The sequence below is a fragment of the Ixodes scapularis genome, unplaced genomic scaffold (genome assembly GCF_016920785.2).
Source record: "Ixodes scapularis isolate PalLabHiFi unplaced genomic scaffold, ASM1692078v2 PGA_scaffold11__112_contigs__length_91849675, whole genome shotgun sequence".
Lineage (NCBI taxonomy): Eukaryota > Metazoa > Arthropoda > Arachnida > Ixodida > Ixodidae > Ixodes > Ixodes scapularis.
Genome location: NW_024609837.1, coordinates 23,182,180 through 23,197,453, shown reverse-complemented (window position 1 = coordinate 23,197,453; position 15,274 = coordinate 23,182,180). Strand labels below are relative to the sequence as shown.

At 50.0% G+C, this 15,274-nt stretch overlaps 1 protein-coding gene across 1 annotated transcript; it reads right to left on the bottom strand.

Moving 5' to 3' along the window:
- Positions 1–3,067: 3,067 nt before the first annotated feature.
- LOC120844606 lies at positions 3,068–14,747 on the bottom strand. Its single transcript, XM_040216468.1, has 3 exons — positions 14,586–14,747; positions 13,848–13,955; positions 3,068–4,919 (listed from the first exon to the last, which is right to left on the bottom strand). The coding sequence occupies exons 1-3, from the start codon at positions 14,745–14,747 to the stop codon at positions 3,981–3,983; spliced, it is 1,209 nt and encodes a 402-aa protein (XP_040072402.1). The 3' UTR covers positions 3,068–3,980.
- Positions 14,748–15,274: the final 527 nt, after the last annotated feature.

The following is a 15,274-nucleotide window of genomic DNA, read 5'->3' as shown; positions in this document are numbered from 1 at the left end:
GTGAGTGTGTGTGTTTGTGTGTGTGTGTGGCTGGCCTCATCGAGCTGCCCCCTAGCCCACCGTGGAATCCACCGGTTCCACCCCCTTCGGACAATGCAACGGAAGAGGGCGTTACTCCCGGACAGTGACAGATTACACTCCCTCCATCCGCTAGCTCCTCAGTATTGCAATCTAGTTGGTAGTAATTCAGGATTTTAGGATTTCTTCTGTGTACTCGGGTGGCTTGCACATGACGTCATTTCCGATGCCCTCCAGAGAAAAGGGGAAGAAGGAACTCCCCTCTTACCAGGATGCTCCTTTGTGCCTCCCGGATATGCACAGACCGTCGCTGTTCTTTTCCCGATTAGAGAAGATTAACCTGGCACTCAGAATTCGTACAAAAGCAGCTTCCCTCTCCTCCTTTTACATGGTGTTCAAAAGTATGCGATGTGACGTCAGTGCAAGGAGCTTCCGTTTGAGCGCAGCCAAAGCTACGTGTGGCCGGAGCCAATCACACGCCGGCAATAGGTCACGCGATCTCGCCTGCACTTTTGTATCACTCTGCTGCGCCGCTGGTCGTCCGCGCCGCCCGCGCTCGCCGAGGGTTTCGTCTGCTACGGGTGTGTCAACGGTATCGCCTGCTACAGGTTTCAAAAGCGCCCTTTCACGTTCTGAAATTTAGTCACAGGAATGTCAGTACGTAGGCTGGCCGCTGGCGTCTCTGTCCGAGCTTCCCACCTGTTCGGCATTTCGGCATAGTTTCGAGATGTAAGCACACATTGCCAGGTGCCCGATGACCCGGCCGTTGATGTTTCCTTGTATTGTCTGGATATACCAGGACTCGAGGCGCAGTTCTTTCCACCAGCTTCTAGGCGTTCAATGTGATCGGCAGGTAAAGGGGTGCTTGATTTCGCCGCCTATCAGTGAATTATTGTGGCCCGGACGCTTTTCTTGTTTACAGCGCATTCGCGGTACGACGCGGCCGGAGTCTCCTGCCGAATTTGAAAGCAGACATTCATCACCTGCTCTCGCGCCTGACGCCCAAACGTGCTTTTGCGAAAGGACGTTTTGAAGCGACTCGGTGGGGAAAGCAACGAAGCACATAATTCGGCCATTAGGGGAACGAAATCACACAAAAAAACCGAGCGCTGCAGCCACTGCAGCCATGTTGCCAGCGGATGCACCTGTTTCACCAAACCACGTGCATTTACATATATTAATAAAACATAAACTTCAGATCTTTAATTGCAAATCATTCTCAGCAGTACACATCTGGAATATTGTGCAATGTTTAGCACAAAACAGTTATTGAAAAAAAAAAATTACTTTTGCGGACTATTTTGTAGTGCGTAGGAATGCTCTTCTCGATGTTGCGAACCGTCCCTCAGCCTTTGGCTGCGCTCAGACGGTAGCTGAAAATTTTCCGCCCGCACCCTGGCAGGGTGAAGTGCTAAGACTTTATTGCCACGTTTCGATTCTTCTGAACTCCATTATATTACTTTTGTTTCTATCTAAATCATTGTTTTAATTAAACTCCCGTTATTTTAAAACTTGTGTTACGTCCTCTTCATTGGCGCCTCACCGCGGTGCAGGCCGGTCGACTGAACAGCAGTTCTTTCTTTATTTTCTGTTTATAGTGAACCACTGCGCGTGGTGACGGCTTCGCATTAGGTGGCGGCGCTGGCTGCTTCACACTAGAGTGCCTTCATAGACACGCGCGCTAATTCACACAAAGAGCGTTCTCATTGCAAATAAACATCTGCAGCTTTTTGCACTCTTTGAGCCTCTTGAAATTTCATAAAAATATTTCCCCAGATCAATAACTCTCTTGCACCCCTTGACCCAGTCACAGATCATGGCTTTTCTGTTTGCGGTTGAGGCGTGGCAAGAGATCCTGTTGGAGCGACTTGAGTATCGCCCGAGCGCACACTTGGCTGTTGCCTTCGGCGCTGAACCGTTTACGCTATGTAAATCCCCTTTAAAGGGATGGTGAACCGAAATTTGTATTTCAGAAAAAAAAAAACAAAAAAAAACAAAAAACGTAGGAGACGTCGGCGGGACGCTACAATCCCCACAACACTGCTCGTAAAGCGATATCTGGAATGGACGGCCGTATTTTGGGAAAAAGAGGTCGAGATTGAACCAGGCCGACAAGGCGCGTGACGTGAAGATACCTAGTTTTCTCCCCTGTTCGCTTCGCTCCCTCAAGGCTGCGAGGCGGAGAAGACGCGAGGCCGTTCCCTCTCATTCTCGAAGAAACATGACGTGAACATTTCTGTTAAATGCGCCTCCTTTTCTTGAAAAATACGGTCATCCGTTCGAGATATCGCTGTATGAGCGATGTTTTGGTGTTTGTAGCATCCCGTTGCACGCTTTTGCCATGTGTTTTGTGGGGTCCAGATTTCGGTTCAGCATCCCTTTAACTCAACCTTGAATTCCACTCATTCCCCATTGTCTTTCTCGAGATGTGCGGGCGTGTCTAGGGCGGGATGCCCTAGACGCGACCGCACATCGGTCGAAGCAGAAACTCTCGCAATGTCGCTTGTTCCAAGCGATGACTAGAAAAATGAATAAAACTATTTTGTCAGCAAGCTTTCGAGCGATGCCCAGAAATACAAATCAAATCATTTTGTCAGCCAGGTACTAATGGTAAAGTGCTAACCTGAAATGGTAGCACAATGGATATTTAACCAGTCAAGTATAACACCCTGGCATGGAACAAACGCGCCGCAACGTTCACGTGCTATTTTTGGAGTGCTTCGTGGCGCCTGGGCGTTAATGTGACCAAGCACGGTTACTGCGGCATGTGTCGCTTGTCTACCACTAGTCGTTAAGCGCGAAACACATGTACGACGAAACCCTTAAAGCGCGAAACACGTGTACGACGAAACCTTCCGATCCGACGTGCGGACTGCCGGAATGACCTTGGGGGGCGAGGGTTTTCGTAGCATCGGAGAGCGTTGAAAACCCTCGCCTCCGACCGTCGTATTGCGCGGTCGGACGTCGGATCGGACGGTTTCGTCGTACATGTGTTTCGCGCTTTAGGACAGAAACACCCCAGCTGAGATTGATGCGACCACGACCTGGTTACACATTTATTTCCTTGTTTTAAAACGAAATAATGCAACATGATTTTGCAGATTTGTAATTACCGGTCATCAAGGGCCCATCGGGTAGAATTTAAATGAAATCGAGAATGATCTTTTTTAATTGCCGCACGAAAATCGCAAAACTTTGACTTCTTCTATTTGCATGACATTTTCGGGCGCAATGCAGAAAACAATTTCAACAGTAAAACGCTAATTAATTTGCTGAAAATGTACAAAGCATTAAACACTTGACACAAAAAGTTTCAGCTTTAGAATATAAATTTGAAGCGACTTAAAAATTCGCCGAAAAATGCCTTATTATGTAAGGTTTGCTCCAGAAGCCAAGTTCGGCATTTTATTTCGCTTGAAATATATGCTCATATAAGTTTACTTTTACTAATTCTGACAGTAAAGTATGCGTGCATTAAACTTAAAAAGTTTGATTGTGTAGAAAGCTGCATTCTTTATTTCTCCAGCCTCCAGATTTGCGCCGTTGTGCAGTTGGGACAATGGTTTTTTCTATCTTCTCTCCAATGCGATTTTTCTCACGAATACAAAGAACTATCTCGCAAAAGCAAGGTCTGTGCCGTTGTGTGGACAGGTTTAGCTACCTCATATAAAAATGTGTCTGAAAACAAAAAATAGGCATGACAACACCATAAAGAAAAAGCTGAATTTATAAAAAATTAAGTTCCCATCAAAAGAAACAACATTTACGCAAGCATAACTAAAATATCGCTCCTGACTGTTTGCATTCTAAATTAGCTACGAAGTCCAAAAGCTGATTAGTCTGCAATCAAAACTAAAACCAAAATAAAATACAAAAAAACAAACAGATTTAAGCAAGCCTAAGGGCTGTTCACTACTCAGTACCTGCTTAATCCTAATTAGGGTATGGCAAATATGGAGAGATTAGGGCTCTACCTCTAAGAACATGTGGAGTGTATTGTTTTGTATAAACCCACCCGTTTCAAGCTTCTCGGCTGTTGCCAGGTCTGCTCCACATGCAACATTTGGTTTTTCTTTGGGCCTCAGGAAGCATTGCTGGCATTCATCTTCACCGTTACCAGGATTTACCATGCGTGAAATCTCATTTGATTGGTCTTTGGGGTGAATGACACCAGCCCTGTAAACCTTGCGAAAGGGCCATTCCAGCTGCAGGTCCTGTTCCCCGAGGTGTATCCGCATGAAGCAGACAATCCAGCCGTTACTTTCCTTTATATAAAGTTTAAAAACTAGGGAGACACTATAACCGTAAATGGCCCATGTGGTGAGACTATTTAACGACCGCAACGCCACCTCAAGTGCTTTCTTCTTTAGGTCTGCCCACCCCGCAATGTACCAGTGGACCCTCACAGGCTTACAACAGCTTAGCAAACGGAGCTCCTTGCTCACATCGTATTTGTAGTCGGTCATTGCTGGCTGGAGAACTTGCAGTTCTTTGGCAAAACCGGTGGTGCAGACCACGTTAAGGCTGTTGAGCTGTTGAGCCTCAGCCTCCAATTGGCCCTTGCATCTTGCACCCTCAGCCCTGACGTCATTGCTGCACCGGTTCAGGCTGGTCTGCAGCAACATGAGGTCCTCGGATATCTTTCCCGTGGCTCTCTTCATCTCAAGACAAGCACTGCCGACGTCCTTGAGGTCTTCTGTGGCAAGATTGTCTGGAGGCTCACACATTGCTTCGCGAATGCTGCATCCACTCTTGAAGTGCTCCAAAATGTCGCACTGCAATACTAAAGAGCGGCACAGGCAGCAAGGCACGATGCTGAAGCCGCACTCCTTGTAATGGTCCAAGAGGCTGGCTGCAGTGCCGATGAAGCTGCAGCCTTTAGGTGCATTCCAGCAGGCAACCTGGAAAGGATGGAAAAATATATGAAGTATGCCGAAAAATGTGTGCCATCACACAATGTATATGCCAGAAATGTACACGCTTGGTTCAGTTTTTACATCATAGATGAAGAAAAGTAGAAACACAGTGCAAATGCTGTTGACATCAGACCTGTAGGTAACAACCAGGCCTACTTCAGGTGTCATCATTATTGTTGTTTACTGTTGCTCTCTCTCACCTCACTAAATTCTTAACTGTTGGGTCCTTGATAAGTAAGAACGCAACTTTATTAGAGTATATATCCAGCCCGTGTGGCTGGCCGGGATTACATTGATTACATTGTGGAGGGTCGCTCCAACGCTCGGCGGGGACGCGCGCGGTCTCGCGGGGGCGCAGAGTCCGCAGGCGCGCGAGGCACGCGAAAACGAAACCTGACACGGGCCGGTTCGGTGCTCTCCGGACGCGTAGTTCCATCTGGTGCAACGTAGGGGAACCTCAATATACGCGACTCCTCGGTGAGGACCGGGGCGCGAGAACTTGAATACACAACACCCCTCCCCCCTAGACGAATTCTTTCAAATGGGCGGGATGGCGCGTTGTCCGACTTGATCGGCGAAGTGCGATCGGTGAGGTGCTGTTGCTCTCAGATGAATCTGTGGATCGCGCAGCAGCGGGCGAGGGTGACCCAGGAGCAGCGGCCGGGGTCAGTCTGGCTTCGGCAGGTGTTTCCACAGATTCGGTCCTAGACGTTCCCGGCATGCTGCGCCTTGCAGCTGACACGGCGTCGTCACGAGTCTCTTGTGGATCAAGGTCCGCGCCACCAGAATCCGGAGCGCGATCACGCGTATCAGGAATGTCCGGCATGTCCGACGTTCGTTGGCGAATGTGGTCAACATGCCGTTTCCAAGACGTGCCGTCTTGCAGCTTCACCTGATATGATACCGGTCCACTGCGAGAGTAGACGACGGCGGGAACCCAGCGTGGACGTCCCAACGCAAAGCTGCGAGCGAACACGCTGTCGCCGGGGCAGAATTCTCTAATTGTTCTGCTGCTCTGTGCGTGCTTTTCCTGGCGCTGCTCGACGTAGCGCTGATGGTCTGGGTGGACGCCGTCCAAAGCCGACCTGAGTTGGCGCGACATCATCAACTCTGCCGGGCTTCTTCCTGTCGATGTGCTTGGCAGGATATGCTGCTCAAACAGGAAGCGTGTGAGGCACACATCGATGTCAGCGCCTCTCAAGCGTCTCAGCGCTTTCTTGGTGTCTTGGACGAACCTTTCCGCTTGACCATTCGAAGATGGATGGTAGGGAGACACCAATGCTTGTCGAATGTTGTTGCGGGCGAGGAACGTGCGGAACTCCTCTGACGCAAAGGCAGGGCCGTTGTCCGAGACAACCACATCGGGCAGTCCGTGGGTGGCGAACATCCTTCTTAGTTCGCGGACGACAGTCGCTGCTGACGTGGACTTCGTAATTCGTACTTCTAACCACTTAGAATACGAGTCCACGACCAAAAAGAAGGTCTTTCCCTGGAAGGGGCCCGCAAAGTCCACGTGCAGTCGGGACCATGGCCTGGAGCTGCATTCTCAGGGATGCACTGGAGCTTGTGGAGGCGAGTCCCTTGTTACTTGGCAAGTCGCGCAGGTGCGGACCTGCTCTTCGATTCCCTTGTCTAGGCCTGGCCACCAGACGTAGCCTCTGGCGAGCCCCTTCATGCGCACCATGCCGGGATGTGCAGAGTGGAGAATCTTTAGGATCTCGGGGCGGAGGCTAGGTGGCACAACTACGCGGCTGCCCCAAAGAATGCAGTCGCGGTATGCGGAGAGTTCGTCGTGGCGCACATAGTACGGTTGGAACTCTTCTGATGGCTTCTCGTCAGGCCATCCATGCTTGATCCATCGGAGGACGCGGGACAGCTTCGGATCCTGTTTCGTTAGTCGAGCAATCCGCTCTGCGTCGACTGGCCTCTCTGGAGCAGCCTCCAGCAGGAGAACGTCCTCCAGGGGTGGAGGCTGGAAGTCCTTTGTCGGCAGAGGCAACCGACTGAAGGAGTCAGCATTGCCCATCTGTCGACCTGGACGGTAGACCAGCTCGTAGTCGTACTGTCCCAGGAGCAGATTCCATCGGAGCAGGCGTGGCGATAGAACCGCTGGGATGGGTTTGCTGTGGTGCAGGAGCCCAACCAAGGGTTTGTGATCTGTGTAGATCTTGAAGTGTCTCCCATACAGGTACTGGTGAAACTTCTTGACTCCTGACACTACGGCCAACGCCTCTCGGTCTGTTTGGGAGTAGTTCCGCTCAGTCGGAGTCATCGTCCTGGATCCGTAGGCGATTGGAGCTTCCAGGCCAGGCTGATTTTCATGACTCAGCACAAAACCGAGCCCGTATGGCGATGCGTCACATGCGAGAACGAGGGGCTTGTGGACGTCGTAGTGTCTCAACACCGCTGACGATTCCAGAAGCTTTTTTGCGTTGATAAACGCCTGGTCTTCATCCGGTCCCCATCTCCATGGCGAGTCTTTGCCGAGGAGACGATGCAGGGGTTCGAGCGTGTGCGCTGCTCCGCGTAGGAAACGGTTGTAAAAGTTCAACAACCCGAGGAAGGACTGAAGCTGCTGCTTGTCCTTGGGTGCTGGAGCTTCCTTCAGAGCCTTGACCTTTTCTTCAGTCGGGTAAATGCCTTGGCTGTCGATGCGATAGCCCAAGAAGACGACTTCAGGCACTCCGAAGGCGCACTTGTCTTTGCTCAAGCGCACTCCATCTTCCTGGATTCTGTTCAAAACCGCTCGGAGGTTGCGGTGGTGCTCTACTTCCGTTCGGCCTCCGACGATGATGTCGTCCAGGTAGACGTGCACCATTGGGAGTCCGGCCAGCAGTTCCTCCATATATCGCTGAAAGATGGCAACGGCTGTGGCGACACCGAATGGAAGGCGGGTGACTCGAAACAGTCCGCGATGCGTGTTGACCGTTAGCAAGTCGGCGGTCTCGTCGTCCACAGTCAGCTGCTGGTATGCTTGATCTAGGTCAAGGCGCGAGAACACCTTGCAACCTGCGAGGTTGGCGAAGAGCTGCTCTGTGGTAGGTAAGGGGTATGTCTCCCATTGGAGCACAGGGTTGACGGTGCACTTGTAGTCGCCACACAGGCGAATCTTGCCGTTTTTCTTCACGACTGGGACGACCGGGGTTGACCAGCGTGAATTACGCACTGGCTGGTATACGCCTTGCTCGACGAGAATGTCGATGGCGGCTTCTACGCGAGGACGTAGAGCAACAGGTACCTGGCGCGCTTTGAGGAACCGGGGTGTAGCCGCAGGGGCGACCTCGATGCGAACAGGTAGTCCTTTGCTTTTTCCCAGTCCCTCCTTGAAGACTTCAGGAAATTCGGCTACCACAACGCTGACTGGTTGCTGCCGAAGGGTTCGTTCTTCAGAGAGTTGCTTCACGCCACTGAGGCCGATTCCCAACGCAGGAAACCAGTCTCGACCGAGCAGACTGGTGCCGGTTCCTTTCACCACCAGAAGAGGAAGGCGTGCCTCTCGGGTCTTGTAAGTGACGTCAACCTGCAGTGTACCCATCATGTCGAGCCGCTCGTGGGTGTAGGATTGTAGCTGAAGTGGAGAGGGTTGAAGATTAGTGGTCGTGAGGTCCAGAACTCGGAAAGTCTCTGAGCTGATCACGGTGCAGGCGGAGCTTGAGTCCACCTCCATGGATAAAGCATGTCCGTTGATCACAACGTCTGCGAATACAGCGGGGTGACGGAGCTGACTGTTGACAGTGACTGCAGAACCGGAACCTCCTCCACAGGTTGACCCGTGTGGCAAACGGACGGCGTCACGTGGTAGACATCCTGATATGGGGGATCGGCTGCTTCTGTCAGCTGGTGATTACGACCTCTGGGCCGCCGTTCGGAATCAGGTGATCGCTCAGAAGCCTTGCCCGGTTTCTTTTGTCCTTTTGCCGCTTTTTTACGGCAGGCCTTCTGCAGGTGTCCTTTGTTGCCGCAGAAGTGGCATACGACACTGGCGTAGGAACAGTTTACGGCGTCGTGTGAGCCCGTGCATCTCCAGCACTGGACATGAGAAGATTGATCGTTGGTGGAAGCGCTACCACTGGGGGGCTTCCGTGGCGCCTGTGCCACTCGGTTTTGCTCTTGGCGAGCTTCTGACCTGGTGCGACGAAGTTCTTCTGTCTTAACGGCTGCTTCCTCAGCAGCCCGAGCCATCTGAACAGCCTTGGTCAGTGTGAGCTCTGGTTCAGCCAACAGTCGGCGCTGAAGGGTCTCGTCGCGCAAGCCGCATACCATTCGGTCGCACAGTGGACGATCAAGCCAGTCCTCAAACTCGCAATGACGAGCGAGATGCCGAAGTGCAGCGAGGTAGGCCGGCACTGTCTCTCCTCGGAGCTGATCCCGTTTGTTGAATCGAAAGCGTTCCAAGGTGACAGAGGGCTTGCTGACGAAGTGGGTATCCAGTTTAGCCACGATGTCAGCGTATGGTGTCTGCATCGGCGTCTTGGGGGCACACAGGGAGCGAAGGAGTGTGTAGGTGTCCACTCCGCAGGCACTACAGAGGATGGCTTTCCGCTTGTCATCGGTTGCGATGTTCTGAGCTTGAAAGTAAAATTCAAGCCGTTCCCGGTACACGGGCCAAGCGGCTGGCTGATCCGGCGAAAATTCAGCCAGGGCGAGGTATGGGGCCGAAGGAGCTATCACAACAGTCGGGGTATCTTCGTCCGGGGAAGACATGTCGGGTCCAAGGAGGGTGAACACAATGGAGGGCGGCCACGCCCAAGAGTTCTGGTTTCGGAGCGCAGCGCAGGGCTTCACGCGCAAAACGGGACGTAGTACGCTCTGACGCTGTACATACGTGGAAGGCGAGTCCGGGGATCACTTGCCTCGTCGCCAGTTGTTGGGTCCTTGATACGTAAGAACGCAACTTTATTAGAGTATATATCCAGCCCGTGTGGCTGGCCGGGATTACATTGATTACATTGTGGAGGGTCGCTCCAACGCTCGGTGGGGACGCGCGCGGTCTCGCGGGGGCGCAGAGTCCGCAGGCGCGCGAGGCACTCGAAAACGAAACCTGACACTCGCCCGGTTCGGTGCACTCCGGACGCGTGGTTCAATCTGGTGCAACGTAGGGGAACCTCAATATACGCGACTCCTCGGTGAGGACCGGGGCGCGAGAACTTGAATACACAACATTAACTCAAGCAGTGGGCACAACCTGTCACATTAAAGACAGTGATAGAAGCCATATTTGATCCTCTATAGCAGGTTTTGTAGTGGGCAGAATATTGGCTCGGAGGAGCTAGTGATGCTTTTGGAGCAGATGCTTGGTGCCAACACCTGTTTGCATATCACTTGAAAATAAAAAAAGTGATGGCATCACTGTTCAAGTTCATCTTTGATAATGATTGAGGGTTCCTCTTTTATACCGAAGCATATCACTTATTACATTTTGTAATAAGAATACATAGGACCCAAAGGGAACAGAGAGCCTGCTTTTTAGAAATCAGCCTCTGGTGAGGGTAGGTTCCATATACAATGGGTATGAAATAAAACGGTCGAAAAATTAATCAAATTGCAACACTTCAGTTGAGATAAAGCCTCCCACCCCCTTTGCACTTGATAATTTATTTAGCCTGTAAATATCTATTCTTATGCCTGCAAAAAGTGGCAAATTTGTCAAAATGTGTATAAATAAAAATGCGCCTTTAACATCATAAACTTCAAAAACAACCACCCCAATACCATGGGACCTACACTCGTGACACTGCTAGTTCGTGGCGTTGGAACCAGAGTGTAGTCAGCATCAAATTTTTGGGGTTTTTACAATCCAAACCAACGAAGGGCATCTGGCACGGACCAGTGGAGGGCTGAGGATCAATTTCTACCACCTGGGGATCTTTTGACGTGCAACTGAAAGTTCAGTGACACGGCACCTTCTCCGCCATGTGCCCATATGCCTCAGTCATTCACACCCGCCACTTGGAGATCCGTAGGCCGGTGCTTTGCTCCCGAGCCACCGAACAAAGTGCAGTCAAGTTCGCTGGCCTTTAGGTAGGCAGCTGCATGGGAACCAGGTTGACTACCATATTTATTCAAACAAGACCGCCATGTTTGTTCCTCTTCCTCCGCAGAGCCTTTTAAAATTAGAAGTCAACCTACAATCAAGACCGAAGGGGCTCAACTTGAATAGTAGACAGCATAATTTCCCACCCTACTGCTCTAACCCAGTCTGTCCCCGAAATCAGCCACTTCATTGCCTTTCACCACCATGCACTGGGGGAGAGGCAGTGAAGGCTTTGGCTAGATGGCGCAAGCCGCCACCCGATTAAAAGAGTTTGACCGCATCCATCCATCCAAAGGTTGGCGCGAGCAGCACGAGTGTCGCGGTGCAGTGTAGCCACGGCAGACACGATAATCCAGTGAGACCATTGGGATACAAGATACATCCCACTATTTTGCCAATTTTTTTCGTGACTTTTAGGTCCTGATATTGCCGACATCGTCTGGAAATTCAGACTATGATGAGGCCAGTGCAGTTATGAGCAATGTGTGCTGCCTGGGACCAGGAAACGATTTTGAAATCGAATTTTATGCACTGCATGTCGTAAAAGGTGTGAAAAGAAACGAAAACACAAAAATGAAGGGCTCAAAAAACTTTTTCGCTATAGAAGTTTTACAAGAAAGGCGGGCTTTCTTACACCTTCTTTCCTACAAAAGCTCCCTGCCTTTTCACTGCGATGCATCAGTGGTGCCACGGCACGTCAGCCAAATCCACATCGCCTATTGGATCAGAGCCTACCTCACCAGCACCGTGATCATAAACAATAAATTGCCGGCGAATCTTTCTTAAAAGTTTTGTGACAGATTATTCTAATCCACATTTTCTTGAATAATTAGCGATGTGACGGAAATTGCCAAATATTATAATGCTCGGAGCTATGTGCCATCTATCGTGTGGTAAACGAAGCAAGAGAAATGTCAGACTGTGCCAGTGCATAGTTGCCCAGCTGCTGAAAAACGTGGCGTTGGAGGTGATAATCGACGTGGTGGAAGGCCATCGTTTTGCATAGCTATCCTTGACTGAATTCTGGTCGTGTGTCGCGATGATAACCCAGCACGTCCTAGAAGGGAAGATTCATCTACTCGTGGGGTTGTGTTGTGGCGGCACCTTCAAGACAGCAGAAACGCTCGTGCCATTGTCTTTGTTTACTTCGACTACAGTGGTGCTTCCTTAGCATCTGTGTCCTCGAACATCGCCCGGATTTCTTATTTTGCGTATTCCATGCTTGTGATCCAGTCCAGGATATTACTGGTGCATACTGCATTTAAAGACATATATGAAGGATGTGAATTTTGACAAGTTTTCGTCACCTAAAAAAAGTAATTAATGTTAGCATTTTTTGAACGATCGCAACGTCTATGCGATCATGAAATCATATTTCCATGTTGCTATATCTCTGCTAAGGTTACACTGTCTTCTGCAATTATAGAAAAGGCGTGTGGCTAGATTTGTACTATCATTAAAGTCGTGATCGTCCAAGACAACGTACTGCATCGTTTTCTTGTCTTTTTTTCATCCACCCTACCCTGCAAGCCTATCCTGACAAAATAAAAGTTAATAAAGCTTGAGCCCATAGAAAACTGTGCATTTTGTGCTACACCAGTGAGGTCCAGCGCGTCCCCTTCTTTTTTAGAGATACCATGGGAACTGGTGAGGGCGGAGAAGCGACTGTAGTGCTGACAACCTGAAGCGCTCCGTACCGGCATATGGGACCAGTCCAGGGTGTAAGATAGACAGGTGGGGAAACGAGAGCCTAATGAGCGACCGGATTGTGTCCCCCTCGGTTTTCTCTTTTTCTGTGGCGCCATCTATGTGGAGCACCGGGAACTCTCAGTCCGGGTAGGCGACCGGTGGTGACCAACTAAACTAACGGATATGATTTCTCGTGGATTTTCAATGAAGGACTGTCGTGCTCTCGGTTTATTTTGCACACTTTCCCATAGAGTTCCATGCAAATCCGATTCCAATTTTTTTTCCTTTCGCCGCAGCGCCATCTGTCGCAAATAGGGGGTACCCGCAAGCAGACGAGTACACAATCCGGTCACGGCGCTACGGTAGGCTTCAATGGGCCGTTTCCCCACCTGCCTATCTTACACCCTGGACCAGTCCCATGCTGTTGCTACAGTGGCTACAACATGGAGAATAGAAGGGTAGGAGAGGGCATGACGTCAGCCGCGTAGCCTCCACAAGCCATGCTCCCTTGACGCCTCGCCTCTTTCGCATTTTCCTCCTTACTCTCACCACATTACGTGACCGTAGCTAGCCTTCGTCTAGCTATGGTGTACTAGAATACACCACAGCCTAGCCTTCGATCTGATAAAACCTACCGGACGGAGCGCGCGCAAGCCTGCAAGAAATCTTCCTACAATCAACCATCCATCTCGCACGTGACATGTCACGCGCACCAATCGCCAGACAGATCTGCGGTCACGCTGGACACAAAATCGCTTAAACTTTTTATGACTAGGCTTCCCTCCTAGTACTTCTAACCTCTTTGGGCTACAAGGAGAAGTGTGGTGAGCGCGCCGGCTGAGGCGTGGCACTTCGCCAGGGAAAAAGTAGATGGCGCTGCGGCACTTATACACGTTAGCGGCGCGCAGAGGCAGCATTGGTAAGGCTGCGTTTTTATTTGATTACGCCTCCGTATGTCTCATCATATAATAGATATGGAGTGTTTTTACGTAGTTAAATAAAACTGAATGTCGGAACTATCATTTTCTAATTTTGAAGAAAAGGAATTAGTGAAATATCACGAATCGCGGGCACATATCGACGGCTCTGAGCATAGGGAAATGTGTTCGACTACGTAAAATTTGCAAATATTTTGCCACCCAGTGCTATGTTTAATAAATAGAGTCACTGACCACTATTCTTTGCCTTACCTTATGAGTAGAGCGTGAGCACGTGAAAAAATATGCCCTTGTAGTGATAGTGTCCGATGAATTTTCAAACGGCGTTGCGTCTGCCCCTGTTTTTTTTTTAACTTTAACCTGGGGCTGCGTTAATTATAATTATGGTGTTTCTTTTTTATTCTACAGGGTGTCACAAAAAAAATGTACACGGTCTTTTTCCCCGCATAAATAAACGAGGCATCGCCGAACGCTCATTCCCCGCCCAAAAGTAGAGCTAGAGGTCACAACCAGATGCCAAAGTTTCAGCCCGATCCGATGACTTGATCAAAAGTTATAAGTGATTTTCTGAAAATTTCAATGGGAAAATGGCGGCCGACGGAGTTTTCAAACACATGGGGCTCTATGGCACCAGAAACCGAAAACGGGCAAAAATGGGCTCCATTTTCCCATTGAAATTTTCAGAAAATCACTTAAAACTTTTTATTAAGTTATCGAATCGGGCTGAAACTTTGGCATCTGGTTGTGACCTCTAGCTCTACTTTTGGGCGGACAATGAGCGTTCGGCGATGCCTGGTTTATTTTTGCGGTACCGTGTAAATTTTCTCTTGTGACACACTGTAGTTGTCAGGTAAACACAAAAGTGAATGAAAACATACTTTTTATTCAAGCAATAATACCGTCGTGCGAACTCAACGTAAAGCAAAAGGAAATTATGGAAAACACACTTCGAAATGTTATCTTGAGTCACAGTAGAAATGTCTATGTAACATGCCGAAGCTTCAGATACTTCTTCGCGCGCTGCCATTGAGCGAACGTGCTTTCATCCTTGGGCACACCAAAAAGAGAAAGTTCCTTCTTGCACGATTTGTAACCGGTCGTGCACCCGGGCACGAAACAACTGCTTTGCTTCCTAAGCATGAGTAGACACATCCAGCACGGGGGCTGAATAGTTTAAAACCGAGCTCAACTTCGGCATCGAAAGGCGATCAAAGCGTCTGCGGCGACGGGGCGAGCGACGGCGTCCGGCGACGTGTAAGTGAGCGCGAGCGCCCCCACGCGGATCCCTTCCTGGCGGCTTCAAGGTCTCCCATAGGAGCTGCTTGGCGCTCGTCACACTTCTCCTTTTAGCCACTGTACTGTTGCTGTAGCACAGCATATCTAATTGAATTTCGCTCAGCTGCAATGTGTCCATGACTCTCGGTGATGAGAGGTGCAGATTCAGAAAATGTGTCGGTGGCATTGGCGCCATCAGAGCCGTAAAACCCTGTGGTAAAACCTACCGGCACACAGCCCGCTCTTTGCTGCACTCCCATTCTCCTACTGCCAAGAGAACTTCCGGTTCCGGTGACGGAGCACGTCACGACCGTCAAAATTACGCCACGGCTTGTTTGCGGCGAGTTGGAGAGGAAGAAAAACTCAATATTTCAATGATTTCTCGTGTAGAAGTTAATAAAACG